This window comes from Panthera onca, chromosome B1 (genome assembly GCF_046562875.1).
Source record: "Panthera onca isolate mPanOnc1 chromosome B1, mPanOnc1 haplotype 2, whole genome shotgun sequence".
Taxonomy (NCBI): Eukaryota; Metazoa; Chordata; class Mammalia; order Carnivora; family Felidae; genus Panthera; species Panthera onca.
In genome coordinates this window covers 150,692,603-150,713,787 of record NC_138342.1, presented here as the reverse complement: position 1 = coordinate 150,713,787, position 21,185 = coordinate 150,692,603, and the positions used below count along the sequence as shown (strand labels likewise).

At 34.6% G+C, this 21,185-nt stretch overlaps 1 protein-coding gene across 1 annotated transcript in view; it reads left to right on the top strand.

The window, feature by feature from the left end:
- The window catches only part of FBXO8 (F-box protein 8), a 51,228-nt gene that overhangs the window by 9,576 nt on the left and 20,467 nt on the right, over positions 1 to 21,185 (top strand). Inside the window, exons 2-3 of the mRNA XM_060653764.3 lie at positions 9,733 to 10,069; positions 13,134 to 13,260. Coding sequence (XP_060509747.1) covers positions 9,741 to 10,069; positions 13,134 to 13,260 — 456 coding nt within the window. The 5' untranslated portion in view covers positions 9,733 to 9,740. The remainder of the gene's footprint in view (positions 1 to 9,732; positions 10,070 to 13,133; positions 13,261 to 21,185) is intronic.

The following is a 21,185-nucleotide window of genomic DNA, read 5'->3' as shown; positions in this document are numbered from 1 at the left end:
CAGGACTATAACTACTCACTAATTAAATCCAAAATAATCAGGTTAATTTGAAATGGAAAAAGCAACGTATGATTATTATTTAAAGAAGTTTGAAAGATGGCCACGAAACTACCTGTTACTCTGAATTAGGTTCTTTAAATGTTATCCCCTGTAAGTCCCATGGGATAAGAATTCTCCATTATCTTACTGATGAGGAAAATGAGGACCGCAGTCTATAGGTGAATCAGATTCTGTGTTGGAGTTTTAACCAGATCTGTTTTCTCATCAAAGCCTATGAGAAAAACCGCAGCCGGAAACAACAATGGAGGTAATAAGCAGTAACAGGAAAAAGAGATGAGAGCCAGCGCCGAAGAAACAGATGGGAGATTGCCTTTGCCATCTGTGGGCTCTAACGGTTCTGGGCATAAGGTTTGGTGGTTGAGAATAAAAGCTTTGGACTCACATAGACCTAAGCTTGAATCCTAAATTTTACATTCGCCAGCTATGAGATCTTGGGCAAAGATGTTTAACCTCTCTGGGTCATAGTTCCTCAGCTACAAAATTAGAATAATAATCTCTACCTGTTGTGGTTGTTGTGAGGATTAAAATGAGGTAACATAGAAAAGCTTTAACAGAGTATTTAGCATAGAGAAAGTACTAAATAAATGTTTCATGGTATAAAAACAATATTATGTTTAATATTTATATTATTGAATATTATCCACATAATGTTATGTACAGAAGGAGAGAACACAGCCATGAATGCCAAGTCTTAAAGATGAACACAAAAAGAGTTAAAAGGGGCGTTTCTTTCTACTTTCTTTCAAACATTTTCTCCATCCTTTAAAATAAAACTTTTTGTCAAAAATGGCACATCCGTTTTGATGTTTTCCTTGACAGGAGTCTCCTACTACTGTTAATACATAATGCTGGGCATTTATCTCCTGATTAGTGGTTTTCAGTCTGTATTACAGTAAATTCCAGAGCAGTAATTTTAACCGAGTGCATATCAAACCAAGAGTTTTTTTCAAATTCACATGCCTGGATTCCACACCAAATTTCTGTTTACGGAGATAGACGTTACTATTTTTCTGAACCATCTGAGACTAAGTTACGTATGGGATGTCTGAAGTGTGTTTCCAAAGAACAATAATATACTGTGACAGAGCCACTGCACAGTTATCAAATTCAGGAACTTTAACAGTGACATGATATTTGATCCAATCTTTAGTCCATGTGTTTAGTCTTTCGGTTATCCGAATAATGTTCCTGAACTGTTCCTCAGCCTTTCTTTGACTTCATAGCATTTGTGAAGGGAAAAGTCCTATCATTTTAGAGACTCCATTTGGTTTCCTCTGATAGTCCTCATGGTTAGCTGCAGTTTATACATACATTTTTGTCAGGAATACTGCACAATTGATTCTGTGTCCTTCTCAGAGTATTGGGGCCAGAGGCACATGATATAATTTGTCTCCTGTTGATAAATGTTAATTTTGGTCATTTGGTTATATACTGTCTTCATAATTTTTTTTTGTAATTTAGGAGTCATATGTGAGGAATCTTGGGAAACACTATAAATATTCCATTCTTTTTCAAATTCCAGATACAGCATCCACTCATAATCTTTGCCAGAATTATTTTTCCTATGATGCTTGTGAGATGACTCTTCTAATACCCCTGTATTCCTTTTATCTGTATAACATTTTTCTGTAAAGAAGAGCTTTTTATCTCCTTTATTTATGTTTATTTATTATCAATGTAAACACATGGATTCTTTTTGTTATGTGATGGATTATAATCCATTAGTGTGCTTATTATTTGGATGCTCAAATTTTCATATGGGTTGGCCAATAGGAGCTTTTTCACATCCGCTCCTAATATTTCTTTTGATATTATTCCATTGCATTTGTTGTGTGTTGATTATCTTCTAGCTCACTGGACATTCATAATCTGCATTTAAGAAACACTGCTTTAGGATTTTCTGGGTAGCCCTTGAGGATGTCCCAAGTGGACTGGAAAGGTTAAAGTTGGGAGAAAGATGTACCCTTCTGCCATATTTATACAATGCAGAACTTCAGTGGGTTCCTTCTGTAAGCCAACTCTCAAATATGTAATATGTAGAGTTTATGATTTTATTTATTAGATCAAGATTAAAATTAACTTTTAACTCTTGTTGAAGAGTCACTGGGTAAAATAAGGAAAATAAGCCAAGTGATCATTGTGCAAATGCTTCAGCATTTGGATATGATTCAATGATTAATGATTGAATGTTAGATCTTTGAGACAATAAAAAGTTGATTTGTAGATGTATGCACCTATATAAAGTTGGTGGCCCTTGCTTTGGGATGATTGGTTTGATAGCCATTATGTTGGGCTGCTTCTAAATGTTACAAGGGGAATCTTTTCTCTAGGGTTCAGTTTCTTTAGAAGAAACACTTCTTCATTTAACCCGGATAAGGGAAAGGGGTTGGAGTAGATGCCTAATCATTCAAGACACTTGTTGCATGTGTGTTGAAGGATAGCTTCTGTTGTCTGTTGTTCCATTTTACTTCTTAATAAGATTGTAAAGGGGCGAATTTTTGTCAATATTGTGGAAGGAAGGAAACAGTGACCCAGTGATCCCTTGATTTTTGTTCCTCATTTTACTCTGAATTAATTCCTTACTTATGCTGTGCTTTGGACCCTCAAAAGTCTTTTGAAGATTCTGCAGGATAGATAAGCTTCTGTTTAACCCCATGCACTATTCCATACTATCTTTCTCCTTCCTCTTCATGGCTTCACTAGTAACCACTACTCCTTCCAATGTCATGTTACAGAAATCTGTTCAAATGTTTTGTTCACTCAACAGCCTGTTTTCCTTCTCTTTCAGGTTTTTAAATTTCTCTTTTTTATTTCCTCTCATTTTAATAGGAAGGAAAAGTGATAAATATACGTATTCATGCTTAAACTTTTAACAAGATGCTAGGAATTGACCATAAAAGATTTTTCCAAAAATGAGTTAGAACATTCTTTCTTTTATCTACTATCCAATTGATATCTCACAAACCATGTTAATGAGATGACACCCTACCATATATATTTATCCTGCTTAAAACCTGTTTCTGAAACCATATTAGCAGGCATCAAAATAGTGTTAGAGTTGAGAATACTAAAATCAAGCAATGTAATACCAAAAAAACTTTTTTTTTGGAAGGAAAAGCAACATATATACATAATAACCGTGGATGTAACATGCCTAAAATGTTGTCAGGTAGAGGTGCAACAGATGATTTAGAGGTGATAGTGGCTATTTTCTCTATAAATGGACCTTTGGCTAAGCAAGAAGTTTTATTCATGCTTATTGCTCAATATTTATCAAAGACTATTTTTTGAAAAATGCCGGAATCTTCCTAAAGTAATGTTAATTTCCATTTATTTTATTCCAACTACTGTGCCACGGTAGCATAGGACTTTAGGAACACAAAGTTAAATTTGAAGTGTAAGATAATAAACAAAAATAGGAAATTCTTATGCATGCAATTAAATTAATAAAACAGTTGACTCTTTCAGCTAATGTGACATATTTATCCACAGTACCACTGAGTGTTCAAAGCGGCTCAGGTTGGTTACCCATCCCATAACCAGTAGTGCCAGGCTTCTGAGTTTTCTGTCCACCTGAGACATTTGCATGTATATGAACTCATGTACATGAGTACATCTGCAAATAGTGGAGAATTGAACATAAATCTTTGGCCCTTACATGAAAACTGTATGTAATAGCTCTGAGATGTAAGGAGCATTACTTGACCACTGTATTAAAATAATCAAAATTAATTAAATTGATAGCTGTGTTTGCATAATTTCAGGAAAAATGAGATTCTTGAATAATATCCACTTGCATGTTTGGCCATTGCTTCATTTGAGAGTCTTCATCCAATTTAAAAAGGAGTTCTGGGATTTATTTTATTTTGCATTGACCATTTTCTGTAAAATGTAAATTCACACTTACTAAATAGTATCTAAATCTCTGCTTTTAAGTGTCAATTTTATTATCATTCTGAAAAATAAGACACTATAGCATCCGATTTACCTTGATTTTTTTTCCTATAATTTTTTCTCTTTTCTAAAAGGAAGAACTTCAATTTTGAAATCTTGTATGGAATTTTTATCAGTATAATTTCTCCTGTAACCTATGTAATTATGGCATTTTTATTTCCATCAGATGGTAAATAATGAAGCACTGTTTCTACCTTTGGAGACCAAGAGAAAATATCTTTGGTTTCATTTTGAAGGTCCTTAGAAAAAATCTTCTAAGTCTCCTGAACATGATAAACTTTACAGAAAATAAATTCAAATCTGGAGGAAAAGGCATGGGACCTCTTCAAAAGTATTACAGCAATTTCCTAACTTGCAGATTTTGTATTTGTGATTTCTCCTACTTGCTAAAATTTATTTTTTGATCCCCCAAATCAGGACTCCTGGCACTGTCACAGTCATTCTCAGACAGGTACAGACCTGTAGAAAATTTGCATCTGTGAGGTGCTGTTCCCAGCTAAGGTTAAATTAAGGCAATGCTCTGTTTTCCTGTTGTAGCTCTGATATTATAAACAAGTGTCCTTTTTGTGATCTGTATAGTGGCACATTTGTACGTTTTTGTCCTTTTGTGTTGATGATTTCACTGTTGAAAATGCCCCCCATAATTGCTACTCACGTGCTGGGTAGTGTTCCTGACTGTAAAAAGGCTGTGATGGTGCTTTATAGAGAAAATGCCTGTGTTAGATGAGCTCTGATCAGGTTTGGTTAGTTCAATCTTAGTGAATCAACAATGTATATTAAACAAGATGTCTTTAAACAGAAACATGCATAAAGCAAGATTATGTATTCATCAGTTGGCAAAAATGCAGCCAGAGGCTGTAGTAACCTAACGGCATATATCTGCTAGGAACAATGGTTTAGTATTTGCTAATTCACTGTATGCAGTGACTTTATCCCACCAAACTACCACAAATTACAAGAATTGACCATATTTCTTTTATTTGTACATAGAATAGACTAACTATGCTCTTAAGAGTGCTGTTTCCTAGGAGTAAGTATCTATATTTCTCAACCTGTTTTGAGAGAATAAAATTATCAGCAGTGATTTCATCACAAAATCTATATTTATACCCAAACTATTTATTTCAAATACACAGACTTCTTTGGTGGTTAATTTTTTTCAATTTTAAACTCTTTGTATATTCAGTAATCCCACTGTGCAACTTGATATTTTTTAGACTGAATTGGCACAAATGACAGAGTATTGTATCTTTTATGATGCTGTTTTTAAATTGTGAAAATCTTTATACTAACATTTATTAAAACTTTAAGACAAATCTGAATATTTTGTACTTTGAAGTCAGTCCAGATAACTATTTTCAGGAATTTGACATCATGTAAGACCCCAGCGTGAAGCTATCATATTTTATATCTCTTTTAGCACCAAATGTTGACAGATTACTAATAATAACACAAGGACCTGTTTCAGGCCTTGTTAGTGGCACTATCATAAGGCATGCCGAGGTTTGAAATTGTTTAGTGGACACAACACAGTCTTCTTTGTTTTTCAGGTTTGGGTTTACTTGGTTGGTTGGTTGGTTGGTTGGTTGGTTGGTTGGTTTGGTCATCAATATAAACAACTGCATTTATGAGGGAAAGAATAACCATGGCCGAAATATGAAGTAACTAAAAGAGATGAAGAGGGGCGCCTGGGTGGCGCAGTCGGTTAAGCGTCCGACTTCAGCCAGGTCACGATCTCGCAGTCCGTGAGTTCGAGCCCCGCGTCAGGCTCTGGGCTGATGGCTCGGAGCCTGGAGCCTGTTTCCGATTCTGTGTCTCCCTCTCTCTCTGCCCCTCCCCTGTTCATGCTCTGTCTCTCTCTGTCCCAAAAATAAATAAATAAAAAAAAAAACGTTGAAAAAAAAAAAATTTAAAGAGATGAAGAATAGTGTGCATCAGCATGAACAAATGAGTTTATTAAGCAGGCATAACATCTGGACAACTGAAGTGCCATTAAATAAGTTTGGCCAAAGTGCTCATCAATTTCACTTTATGAAAATCTTTTCACAACAAACTGATAGCTGATATTTTCTTGATTATTAGCTGTGGAATGAACTTTATAAGCATTATCTCATTCAATACAATGATCTTTTGAACTATAGATATTACTATTATGTAATATGCAAATGATCACATACATATAAAGAAGCTAAAGCTTAGAAGAGTCAAGTATATTCCCCCAAGGTCCTCTGTAAGTAATAACTAGTGGAGTCCAGATTTTAAACTCAGGTCTGTTCAGTTTCAGCGTCCACAACATTGTGTTCCCTCCATGACTCAGTTCACAGCTTCTGCAATGGATATCGTGTTGTTTTGAGAGTTTTAGCACTTTTCTGACAGTCCACCCACATTCCACATCTCTGTTATCCTAAGGAAGATGGGGAATGGGGATGGAACTCTATAAACACCCTTTCCTTTCTCCAAAGCATAAATTTATGATATGAATCTTCCCCAAGTGGTTTATCGTTTTATGTTCTTTCCCAGTATCAAGAACTGCCCCTAAAAGAAAGGGACATTCCAAGAGGGCAATTTGTGGCATTATTCAGTAGGAGAATAGAAAATGCAGTTTCCTTTGTCTGAATTATGCTTATATGAGCCTCAAATTTCAACCCCCAACCCAAGAGCCAGCTGCTAGCTTTACCTCTTTCTACCTGCCGGATGCTTTCTGAATCACATTATCCAGTGCTCAATTTAAGCGATCCCCATTAAAGTCCAGAGCCTAGGGAAATCACCCTGATTCTGTGTTCCCTAGCAACATCCCTGAGACTAACAACAGCTGCTTAACAGCTGCTTAACCAGAAAGATGCTGTAGGGAAAATACACAGAAATTGGTATTAAATGCCTTAAATCTTGAGATTTCAAACATTGTAGTTACCATGTTGTATTATTTATGTTTAGTGGTACAAAAGCAAAAGAGAAAAATAAATGTAAGTAATCATCTAAAAGGATAAGATATGCTAAATGACCTTGGCAGGCAACACGATTTTAGATACTTTCTTGCTAAGATAAACAGAAATAGCCATGATGGAAATAAAATACCTTTCTTTATGATTTTGAATCATTTTGAAACATTTGAACATTTTGAAATGTTATGGTTGTCAAAATTAAGTTATGCTTACATTGTTGTATGGCATGGCGTACTTAAACATTAACCAAAATTAAAATTCCTTACAAATTTTGTTGATATTCTTTATTTTTCTGTGTTAATCATATTTATTCTCTGTAGCTTGCCTTTTCCAGAATGTCAAATTATTGGAATCGTACATTATGTAGCCTTTTCAGATCATTTTCTTCCACTTAGTGATATGCATTTAAGTTTCCTCCCTGTCTTTTTATGGCTTCGTAGTTCATTTCTTTTAGTCCTAAACATTTCAGTGTATGGATGTACCACAGTTTATGCACTCACCTTGGTTGCTTACAAGTTTTGATAATTGTGAGTACAGATGTTATAGACATTTGTGTGAAGGTTTTTATGTGTACATAAATTTTCAACATATTTGGGTGAATACCAAGGATCACAAATGCTGGGTCATATGGTAAAAGCATGTTTTGTAAGAAACTGCCAAAGTGACTGTCCCATTTTGCATTCCCACATCTTTGCCTGCATTTGGTGTTGTCAGTGTTTTGGATTTCAAGTATTCTAATATGTATGGTATTTACTATCTCATTGTTTTGATTTGAGATTGTAGAATAACATGTGGAGTGTCTTTTTATATGCTTATTTGCTATCTATATACCTTTTTTTTTGGTGAGGTATCTGTTGAGTTTTTTTGCAAATTTTTGCATGGGCTGTTTTCTTATTGTTGACTTTAAAGTTCTTTGTATACCAGTACTTTGTTAGATAACTGTTTTGTAAATATTTTCTGCAGCTCTGGAGCTTGTCTGTTCAATCTCTTAAGAGCCTATATAAAAAATACAAATTTGGGGTGCGTGGGTGACTCAGTTGGGTGTCCGACTTCGGCTCAGGTCGTGGTCTTGTGGTTTGTGGGTTCAAGCCCCGCGTCGGGCTCTGTGCTGACGGCGGAGCCTGGAGCCTGCTTTGGACTCTGTGTCTCCTTCTCTCTCTGCGCCTCCCCAACTTGTGCTCTGTCTCTCTATGTCTCTCAAAAAATAAGTAAATGTTAAAAAAAAAAAAATTAAAAAAATACAAATTTAATTATTATATTCTAATCACCAACCATTATTGTCGTACGTGTTATGGGGTAAAAGATTATTTTTTATGGTTTCTTTGTAAATAAATCTCCCCACGTTTGAAAATTATTAATATGTTCCTTCTCTTTGTACCCCTCATTCCTTTATACCTTAAGCTGTTGGGGTTGCAAGCAGTCAACTGTAAGGAGGAAGGGTGAAAAATTATCCTGGACTATTTTTCTGTTTTGATCAATGAGTAACCTATTACAGTGTCCATTATCTAAATAATAGCCAATAACTCAGTAAACATAAATGTGGATCATGCCTCTTTAAATCCTGAAAAAATATCTTTGACATTCTTTGAAATTCTATTCAATTTTCAAATTCCTAAGAATTTTCAAAATTTCTATTCACCCATGGTGTTTTTCTTTCTTTCTTTTTCTGTTAATTCTCATTGTAAACAGCTCATTAAAACTATTTTAAGGTTACATGATGCTATGAAAGTTACTTTAATGACTTTATATGAAAAATAGTTTTTTCTCCCAATTTTTAAATTGCATGCACATACATATATATTAGCAGTCAACTTGGGTTTGTAAAACAAGAATATTTTGGAAAAGAGATCATGGAATATCTGTGTTAGTTAAAAGCTCTTCCTGATTTCATTTTTCTCAATAAATTTATTAGCCTGGGAGAAGTTACTTATTTTAAAGCCAAGATCAAATAGGAAGCCTAGGCCAGTAGTTTCCTAATATTTGTATAGTGGCAGTCCAATATTTCTAACAGATAAATGTAGAGCCGCTCTGGTTTGGAGGTCAAGTGAAGGTAGAGGAGGCCCGGGGCACATCTTCTTCTTCTCCTACCTTTTTCCAGGTGCCTCTGAGGAATCCATGGGTCTGTCTGGAGAAGAACTGGAAAATCAGTTTAAATTCTGATTTTTATTTAAAGAAACAACAAAACCAAATAGTCATTACTAAGCTATTTATCACGGAGTTCTAGGTGTCTAATTTATAAGGTTTCTGAATTAGACTTCAGGGCCTATGTTACATTTTATTACAGTCTACAACTTAAGTGTAGACTGGCAAGAATTAAAGGAAAAGCCTGTTTCACAGCTGTTATGCATCTGGGAGTTTGGTTAAAAGGGGCTAGCTTAGCTTAGCCCGAGTTGTGATAAAAAGCAGGGTCTAGAGGCCTTTTAACTAAAGTCCTGTGCTCTGATCAGAGCTGCATTTAATACTGGCCCATAAGTCCACATAATTATAATTTGTAAGAGTCTTTAGGACATCAGTAACTTTTAAATCTCACCATGTGAAAAATGATTATGTCACCTGTGGACTTTAAAAGCAGCTAGCAAACTGGGATAAAGGTGATTTGATATCAAATCAAATATTTCTGCAACTTTCTCTGTCGAAGTTTTGTACTTAGGAGGTTCCAGCTCTTCTTTGTAATCTACTACTCCTTTTAACATGCTTTAATGAGGAAGGTTAATTCTGGTAAATTAGTGCTTCGGGTCAGAGTTAACCTTCTTAATACATTCTGGCTTTCTCCCAGGCTTGCAGATGGGTCAGGGGCTGTGGAGAGTGGCCAGAAACCAGCAGCTACAGCACGAAGGTTACAGTGAGCAAGGCTACCTCAGCAGAGAGCAGAGCAGGAGGATGGCTGCCAGCAGCATTTCTAACACCAGTCATCGGAAACAGGTCCAAGGAGGCATCGATATATATCACCTCTTGAAGGCACGGAAATCTAAAGAACAGGAAGGATTCATTAATTTGGAAATGTTGCCCCCCGAGCTAAGCTTTACCATCTTGTCCTACCTGAATGCGACTGACCTCTGCTTAGCTTCATGTGTTTGGCAGGACCTTGCAAATGATGAACTTCTCTGGCAAGGGTGAGTTCAACCTAACACATTTGATTCAGGCATCTCTAAACACAACCGTGCTTGCATGTTCTCTTTGTAATGGATGTATATGTATTATGAAGTATTTCTTTTAAACCTGGTTTGTAGTTTGGCCCTTTATTAAAATCTGGAAAGACAATGGAGTTATCATCACAGTCAGGTTTGGTAGTGGGAAAAGGACAGTTTAAAAGAAAATTTTACAGTTAGAAGTAACCAGTCAGGAGGTGGCAGTTATTGTAAATCAGAAATGACCAGTTTAATCTAAAAATACAAGCTGTTGGGGTGCCCGACTGGCTCAGTCAGTAGCGCATGCCCCGCGTCGGGCTCTGTGCTGACAGCTCGGAGCCTGGAGCCTGCTTCAGAATCTGTGTCTCCCTCTCTCTGCCCCTCCCCTGCTCATGCTGTGTCTCTCTCACTCTCAAAAAGAAACACAAAAAAATTTCTTTTAAAGAAAAAAACCCCATGGGTAAATAGAAATTTTGAAAATCTCGGGGTTGTAAGTAGATGTAGAGATTACCTTAAAAATTAAAAAATCTAAAACTTACAAATTAAGTGAGAATTTATAATCCAAAATTTAGAGTGTTTACGTCCCTGGTATAGTTTGTGCTTCCTGTATGAAGATTGTGTGTTTACTTATTTACGTATTTCCTCTATCATAGGTGCTCGCTAACATGAACTTTAAATGTTTCATCTACTTTTTATTTTTTCTAACCAATATTTCATCAATGAAGTAGTCAGATAGTAGAAGGCAAGGAGATAATCTCCTTGCTGAAGTGAGGGTAGATGATAGAAATTATAGCAGTGATTATATCAGTTTAAATTTAACCTATAAATTTAAGAATGTTTGGAGTAGAATCTGTTTTATGGAACTGACATTACTCCTTACATAGCATCATATACTTGGGTGTGAAAATGTTACCAAACCTAAAAGAATCATTGGCTATTGAGCTTTCTAGCATTTTTTACTAAGGTTCATTTAAGTCTCATTCTTTTCCTTTTTTCTTTCTTTAAGTCTCATTTTTTAATGGGACTTTAATTATGTAAAACATATCTGAAAACAAAGGTCTTTTTGTGACTATAAAAAATTTCTAAATGAAAACGAAAATATAATGAGAGAATTAATAAATTATCCAAATAGTCAAGCTTTAATAAAAAGGCATTACCAACAATGGCATTTCTAATAGAGGCTTTCTCATGCTATAAAATTACAGTATTATATAATTTCTCAGCCTCTACATAGATAAAAATCATCAGCATCATCTTATTCTCTCATCGTCGTGTTATAGTTTAGGTACTGTGGACGTAAGAGGAAATTCTATTAATTCGTAGTGTTTAAATTATAGTTATTAATTCCCTAACTGGCAAAAAAACAAATAAAAATACTTTAAAACTGGCTCATTATTTATTTAAAATTTCTTTTCTGCATTTTAGTATTCCTAGCAATCTTAATGTGTAATTCTGTATATGAACTTTGAAAAAAAAAAAAGTTTATTTCTAAGCTTATCTGAATTCAATCAGAATGTATTCTTCATCTGGGATTTAAATCTGGTGTTCTTTTCTGGAAGAAGTGCTTCCTTTATTCTTACCACATTGTTATGCCTGTTTTTATGACACTTGGATTTTTGTTTCCTAGTGATAAATTGCTTCAATTTTAAATTAAAGGCTACCTTAATTTTATTTTAACTTTGGATGTGTGGAATACTTAATATTGAAAGGTTCTGTTACATAGCTCAGTAATAAAGGTCAAAGCTAGAGGATTAAAGAAGCTGCTAAAATATTGATAATCTTCTGAAGTTCCTAAATTCACTATTTTAGAATCAGTGACTACGTTTGGTTGCTAAAAATAATGCAAGGATATAAATGACCTATTAAGAAGTTACTGTCATATTAAATTGCATATTTTACCCACTATCCTCACAATTTTGATGTTACAGGTTGAAACAGTAACTTTTTCTTTTTAACTTGTACATTATATGTGTGTGACAAGAAGTTTGAGCCAAAAATCAATTGAATGTCAGAAAATGAAAGTATTTTAATGTCTGTTACTAAAAGTAGGTGTTTTTGAGCACACAAAATCCGATAATTTTGAGATAGTCATTAAAAGTGCACTAAAATAGAATTTCAGTATTCTGTGTGTCTCTAGAGTAATGCACTTAGATTTCATGATCTATGGCATATATCCAGAATGTCTGGGCATTGTAATTATATAAAACTTTAGCTTTAAAATAACCAGTAGCTAATCTTTGCACAGAGTTGGACACAACTATCCCAGTCCTCAAAAATAGTGTGTTTTGATATGAACTATTTGCATTTTAGGTTTCATAGAATTTTTAAACAATCGTGTTATTGTGATAGTAAAGAAATAGTATTTTGAAGCGGGATCTTAAGCAGCTAAGCTTAATGACACACACAACTATGTCTGTTCTGAAGCTATAGCATTATAATTTCTATGTTTAGTTTGCCTGCTATCACTATATGTATTAAAAAAAAAAAAAAAAAAAAAAAGGTTCTCTCCCTAGCTAGCAATCTTTACCCCCACACAATTTTACTTTGTAACGGAGACATAGCAACTTAATCCTGTTTAGTTGTTTTGATTAAGATTGCTAACTCTGGAGTAAAACTCCTTGGATTCAAATCAACTTTTTAATCTCTTACTGTGTCTGTGTTTCTTTACCTTTAAAACTAACATCATAGCATTGTTGTAAAGATTAAGCAAGTTAATACTATTTCAATGTTTTAAATAGTGCCTGGCATCTACTAAGCACTCTGTAAATGTTATAAATAAATATCTGTCATTGCTATTATTAGCAATAGGTTATATTTAACTTCAGATAAAACTCATGAATATTAATCTTTATAACTCAGAATCTTTATCAGAATCGCCACATTGAAGGCATTTGTCAATCATACCCTATAGGCAAACAAACAAGTACAGAAGTTAACATTTTCAACATTAGAACTATAAATTACAATTTTATTGTATGTTACTTTTATAGCATGTATATACATATTTAACTTGCATAGTAATGTTTTCTCATCTGATTTCATCTTATAGGTTGTGTAAATCCACATGGGGTCACTGTTCCATATATAATAAGAACCCACCTCTAGGATTTTCTTTCAGAAAATTGTATATGCAGTTGGATGAAGGCAGCCTCACCTTTAATGCCAACCCAGAGGAGGTAAGTGGAGAACTTGAATATTTATAATAGTTGAACTTGATTACCACCTTGTCTCAGCTTTGCTGCAATATAATATAATAAACTTGCAAGTAAAGTAACAGGTCGTTGAATGTTTGAAACTATTTAATTACCTCTTATTGTAATATATTAGAATGATCAAAATGTGAAAACAGTGCTTTCACTGATTTTTTCCCCTACTTTCATTTTGCTATCATTCTAGAAAATTTCAAATTCTCGGAAATTTTTTTTTTCTCAGAAATGTTTAAATGTCTATTAGACTTATTCTTAGAAATATAATGGAGGGGCTCCTAGGCCGCTCAGTTGGTTAAGCATCCGACTTGATTTCGGCTCAGGTCATCATCTCAACAGTTGTGAGATCGAGCCCCGCGTTGGGCTCTGTACTGACAGTGCAAAGCCTGCTTGGGGTTCTCTCTCTCTCCATCTCTCTCTGCCTCTCCCCATGTTGGCACTCTCCCTCTTTCTCTCAAAATAAATAAACATTTAAAAAAAAAAAAAAAGAAATATAATGGAAATTACACAGCACTCAGAACTACTGCTTCTAGGTGACTTATTTTCTGTGGAATAAAATAACTGGCAGTGATATTAATTTAAATTTTCAAAAACCAACTTTTTTTCATCTCTTGTAGGGGTATTAAGAACTATTTAAATCATGTAGCCAAATACTTTTTATACACTTTAAAAAAATTTTTTTTAAGTTTATTTATTTTGAGAGAAGCAGAGACAGCACAAGTGGAGGAGGGCGAGAGAGAGAGGAAATGAGAGAGAATCCCAAGCAGGTGTCATGCTGCCAGTGCAGAGCCTAACACAGGACTCGAACCCATGACACCATGATAACATGACCTGACCTGAATCCGAGTCAGATGCTTAACCAACTGAGCTGCCCAGGTGCCCCGCAGCAAAATATTTTTAAAAATATCTTAACTTTTGCTATGTTAGAATTAGAAAAATGTTTCTCCCCCATGCACAATATTTTAATATTGGACAAAAATACTGATTTTATAAATGTGCTTATCATAATACAAATGACATGTTTTTAAAGTTTATTTTGAGAGAGAGAAAGAGAGCAGGGGAGGGGCTGAGAGAGGAGGGGATAGAGAATACCAAGCAGGCTCCGCGCTGTAAGTGCAGAGCCCGACATAGAACTCAATCTCATGAACCAAACCGTGAGATCATGACCTGAGTCAAAATCAAGAATGGGATGCTCAACCGACCAAGCCACCCAGGTGCCCCAATGCAAATGACATTTTTTTTTTTTAATTTTTTTTTTTTTTTAACGTTTATTTACTTTTGAGACAGAGAGAGACAGAGCATGAACAGGGGAGGGGCAGAGAGAGAGGGAGACACAGAATCCGAAACAGGCTCCAGGGTCTGAGCTGTCAGCACAGAGCCCGACGCGGGGCTCGAACCCACGGACTGTGAGATCATGACCTGAGCCGAAGTCGGACGCTTAACCGACCAAGCCACCCAGGCGCCCCAACATTTTTAATATTAAATTGATTTTCACTTATTACAAGCGATTTCTTAAATTTTTCTTGTACACAAGTAAAAAATATAACACCATGCATACATTATCAGTTATGTCTTAGCACCACAAATATAACAAAACATATGTATTATAAAGCCTGATATAAATATTTAAATTAAGAAATTTGTTCTCACTACTGTTTGTTTCGACTTTTCAGTGAATAGAGGACTCTTAATTTAGAAGGCAAATGAATGGATAAACTAAACTATCATAAATTTAGGTTTTGTAACTTGGCCCTTAATTGCAATTTTGTTCTGATGCATTTTATCATAAAATACATGTTTTTACTTTATTTTTGGTCAAATCCAAGTTCTCTTCCATCTAAATGTATAGCAATAGTGAGCCTGTCACTTTTTGATTGTGCTCTATGGCATAGCTACTGTGTACGAGAGATTCTTCTATACTGACATGTTTGAAGAATGTCATAGTTTCAGAGACTTCATTATTCCTGTTTGTTCAAATTAGACATTACTTGTAGCTAACTAAAATAGTTCTTATGACGAACTTTATAATAAGATACACATTTTGCATTAATCTCTTAAGTTTAATCGAATGATGATTGCTGGAGAACTGAGGCAGAATAGTACATAAGGATGACGAAAGGCAGCTAACACCAGCGCCAACCCTTTATGTCCAATTTATCAAGGCATTCTGGTTCCTGTCATGAATTATGCTGATAATGAGTAAAACTGTCATCTCCAATTCATATCACTTGCAAATGTTACATTCTAAGGGAAATATAACTTGGTAAGTACTGAGTTTTAGATTTACAAAGTCAGAAAAGTTGGATGTAACTGCTGATGTTGATTATGGTAAGTAGTCATTCCTTGCTAAAGGAGTATCAATTTTTAAAACAAATTTTAAACCATCATTTTTATGCAAAGATTAAACCATAGATAGGCCCTCATATAGTAGACTATGATATCGATAGTTTTAAATATCTAAATTGGAAAAGCTAGATGTCAAAATATGTTTCCATCTTTGCAGCTACATATATCAGACTACAGAGTTCTTGTTACACCTCCTCTACTGTGTTTGGAGGGGTGGGCAGAGAAAATAGGGTAAAATTAAAAGACCTCTTTTTATCTCACAAAACTTAAAAAAAAAAAAATTTAAGTCGAATGTTTACTAAGAGAGGGGATTGAAGTTATTAGGTAAAATAAGATTTTAGATCTTCAGATTTTACTTATCCATCCTACCTTCCATTATTATTGAGAGTTGGCTGTATTTTCTTTTTCTTCATTCCCTTGCCTGATATCCTGGAGCATTCCAGAAGTATTGAATTCACTATTCTGAAAGGGGCACATAGTGCCAGGAGGCATAGAGCTGAACCTTTCAGAGTGACTCATGGTTCCAGAATTCTGATTCTATGCTTTTATGAACATCAGTAACTTAGCATGTGTTGCCTGATAGCAAAATAGAATCCCATCTTTATCAGAATGCACCCAGGTTGTAAATAGACAAAGAAGGACATTGAAATATACTTGTAGATACAGAGAAATGAGGGAAAGTATTTTAATGACTATAATCTTTATTTCATTGACTAATATACACAATATCAACTTGGTTGTTTATCTGAGTCAAGCCTTCAGAATTGGAATCATGTAATTCAAAGAGTTATCCTAATAGATATTTTTATATAGAATTATCTGTATGAGTCATACTTTTAGCCAGGTCTTAGAATGACTCTTGCCAAGTTTTTTGAGTGCTAGAAATCAGAAAGTACTTTCTGGATGTTTTTTTCTGCCCTCATTGGAGCACTGTCATGAAATGTGTTATTTTGGGTTCATTTAAGCCTGAGAAGTAAATTAGTTTTGATGATATGTTTAAGTATGTGTTGTTTATTGTTAGTACCTGAGATATGATGTGTGTAATTATTCAGTGTTATAAAAACTCTACTTTTCCATAATTTCTAGTTCTGTACTTATCATTTTGATAGCAAGCATCATTAAAATATTATAAAAATAAGAATACTTACAGCCACAGGGAACAAGATTCTCCAAAGGACATCGTTCATGTCACGGATATGGGTAACCAAACTCCACAGCAACTGCTGGCAGTGGCTCATGGGGTGGGGGAGAACATCTGCACAGTTTGTGGTACGATTATCTAGCACGCTGCTGTTATCTGCATGACATTGTGATCTCAGCTGTATGTAAAGTCTTGATCTTGTGCATGAGCTTGTGTACTTTGTGGCAGGTGACCACATTCTAGTAAAGGAATGTGCTGAAAACCATCCATTATGTTAGGCTGTTTTCCCCCTGCATGTACAAGTTACGTGTGTTGATTTTATTCTGCTAGCAGTATTATAATAAAGTAATTTTTTCTTATCCCCCAATTAGCTATATTCCTTGAGCTCCATTTAGTATGAAACATTTTCTTGACTTAGCAAACATGATTTAATTTCAAGATATTATAGGTTTTATTTTTGCTTGTGTAAGCATGTTTTTAAAAAGTCTTTTATATTCTCATTGGGGTCAGGGAAAAGTAGTCTTTTTTGTAACTATACAAGCACATTTTCTTTGTGTTCATAAAGGATGGCCCACAAGCATACAATTTTATGCATAGTTACTCGTGATGTGGGGTAGATAGAGTCTATTTTGAGAAGAAATATTTTAAATTTGACCTGTGTACACATTTTAGAGGGAAATGCATAAGTAGTTTATTTTAAAGATAATGATTCTTTTTGTTGTTTGTCCAGCTAAAATATAAACAGGAAATTGTAGTTCTCCATTATATAAAGGAACTCAGAAGTTTGTACTCAGATATTAAATCTTAGTTTTTGCTCTAATATACAGCAACAAAATGCTCATTACCATTACTTCATAGCATAGCAACAATGATGAAAATTATTTTTATTCCTAAGGATAGAAAACCCTATCAGAAATTGGTGTCATCAGAATGTACAGATAAGCATTTCCCAAATGTATTCTTTGGAATAATTGTTCCACAGGATAATAGATAATCAAAAGAGTTCCCCAATCTAATAAATGACATGTTATGACTAGCTGGCTTATTTAAAGAATAACTTTTCAGAGCCTTTATTATATTTATATACAGTTTGAATATGAAAGAGGAAGTTATTGTATACAGTATTATTCAAATTTATCTGAAATAGTGGCTTTTGGAGTTTTTTGTTGTTTGGTTTTTTGATAAAATAACATTTGAGGGGACTCGTTCTGTACATGCTAGTATAGATTATCGGTAATCTTACTATGTGTAAATAAATATGTGTTTCTAACTGGATAGACACCTAGCTTGAATAATTGAAATGCCCTCTTGTTCACTGACAGTTAATCTGATACCTATTTTACTTGTAATCCTCTCTCTTTTTGAAAGTCTATGAATCTATATCTGGTCTCTTTTGTATGATAGTATTATAAAAAAAAAAAACCTTAAAACTGAGAGTTGTGTCTTGAAAGATTGAGAGATTTATCTATGTTCTGGATTTTGGTTGTCATCTAATATGTTAAAGAAAATGTTACTTTGGAAAATAAGGGCAGGACAACAAACCTGATAGGCATATTGAATTCAAATATTCATATATGATATGAGCAGTTATCCCACAGTTATTTCCATGATACACTGACCATATCATGGACTCTCAAGGTGTGTTTACTTTTGCCTTCTTTTGATAAAAAGTTGTCCACCACCACTCAAAACATTACATGCTCATATGAAAGTATCCTCACCACAAAGAGCACAAAGAAATTCTCTTCAAATTCCTTACGCTTATTAGGAAGAAAACTATCCTTTCAGGTGCCTTCAGTGTACTTCTGTTGATTCCTAATGGACATACTGAATCACGGGAACATTCCTAGACCAGTTAGGAACAGAATAGAAGGGATTGCATGATTGGCTTAGAGTTAATCATGACTGAGCAACCGTGGCTAAAATTCTAAAGACAAGGAAAAGACTGAGATTGCTTTGGGCTAGGTCTCCAAGCACCCGCAACATTAGTTTTACTAGTGAGCCACTTGTAAAATTTGTTATTCTGCCTCTATTATTTCTGGGCTCTACTGGTTTAGAAGTCTTACCCAAAGGAAGAGTATTGATAAGAGGCACAACAATTCAAATCGGTTGCTGAGACGACCTTCTTGCCACTTTAGGTCCTCCTGCCACTGAGCAAAGAAGATACCCTTCCCCCCAAAAAATGAGGATCAGTAATTATTCTGTGGTTGAAGTAATTAAGCCTAATTATCAGTGGGAAATAGTTTCCCCCACAAAGTGGGGAAAACAGAAGGATATAAGTGGAACTCAGGAGATGTCTTCAAATTCCTTCTACTACTGCTATATCCTATTGTAAAAGTAATTTTTAAAAAATCACACTAACCCTATATGGGGAAGGTTGAAATCACATCACTTAGACTACTCGCTAGGTAAAGAATTTGAGCCAGCTGAAAGGATTGATCCATTTTCAGCCTCAGAAGTTGAATACAGATGATTCCAAAACCATCATGTTAATTTTATTTCCCTTGGCTCTCATGGCATCCATGCAATTCAGTTCTGGCCTGTAAATTGGAGGAAATATGTGCAGAGAAAATTTTAAGTTTCAAAAAGAGACAAAAAAAAAAAAGTAGTACTGTGGAGTATCTATGTGTATGTGTACATACCTGTCCGTGTGTATACTTCTGGCACTAATATATGAGCATATAATGACGGGAACGGAAGCAGCCATCTTGCAGCCATGAGGGCTATTAATAACAGTGCTAGTAGCACATTAGGAAGAAAGAATTGGGTCCATGAGGCTAACAACTGTGGAGCCAAAATACTTTACAATTTGTTTGTTACACAAGGCAACAAATCCTTTACGGTTTTGAATTGGGACTCCTGTTGCTTGCAGTCCAAAGGATTCCACTGCATCGTCATCACCGCCATCATCGCCCAGACCCATTAAGAGTTTTATATGTAATCCTGAACAAATTATTTTTATAAAAATAAACAATACTAATTTTCATTAGCAAATTAATTTTATCCCCGTTTTGCTGATGAGAATTTAGTCAGAGCAAAGGAGCTAGTTGACACTGAGAGGCATCCCTCACTGAATATAGCTTAGAAAGCTTTCTCCTCTATTGGAATGATTTACCCAAAACAGCTAAAATATTCATGCTGATTGGCAAAACCCCTTCCCCTTGATTAGCATTAGAGTCAAAGTGAAAAACTATGCCTCACAGACACTAAATATTATCCTCTGGCTAGATAATTATGACTAGTCAGGTTGTACTGAACTGGAAGCCATTTACTTTTTTGCGGGCAACGTGGCATGTGTATAGGTACGTATCAATATATCTGTTTTTAATCTGATCAATCATGTGTTATATTTAAGAAGGTAACGTTATCCTATGTCATTCAGGTCAATACCCTGCCCTGACCATAACATATCTTGGCTACCCTCCCATTCCTTTGTCTTCAGGAGTCCTTGGAGTACCTGCTATAGAATCACTCCATAGAATTACATGGACTCAGGGTAAACCTTTTAGAAGCTTCATAGGGAAATAAATTTCCCAGCCCCTTTTGTCTTAATGTAATTGAAAGAGAGATTCAGACCTAGAGTATCCTATAGTTTATTCATCAGGCAAACCACCTGATGCATTTTGCTTTTGTTTTCTATAGTTACCACAGGGGATATTGTTATCTCATTTAGTGTGAATTATCTAAGAGAAAGTAAACAAAAATTAGTGGAAAATGTATTGATCTAGGACCTTTAAATCAGAAGAAAGAATAAAGTTAGAATATTTTAGTACCACAGCACCCATACTACAAACTCTTAAATTTTAAAATGTGCAAAGCTAAAATGAGCAAAAATTTTTCTTTGTTTGAATTTTACTTTTGTTGCCAATTTAGATAAATATACCTGGAAAGTTTACAATATTGTGTTAATATTTTAAGAACATTTCAAAGATAAATCTGTTTACCTCTTACTTCCTTACCATGTCCTGACAACCTCAATAACCTCCATGTTCTTTGTTATTTGATGTGTCCACAGTTGCAGTGAAATTTGACAACACTTTCTAGATCTAAGTTCTCAATCTTAATGTCCAAAGTAGTTGTCTCTCCTACACGTCTTATCTGAATTTAGCAATTGCTAACACCAATGTCACTCTACAGTATGAATTCTTTATCTGAAACCTAAAAAACAATATATCCTCAGTTCTTGGATGTCTTCAGTTGTAGAGCATCCTTTGAAATATTGGAGTATAAAAGAAACACTACATTAAATGCAAAAGTTTGAACCAAAACTATAGTATACATTTATTCCTAATGTTATATAATATTTTCATGTCATAAAATTTTTGAAGATGCTTTTATTATAAAAGTGATAAGATCATTGTAACCACTTGTGGCCATTTGTTAGCAGGTAAATATAGAATCATAGTGA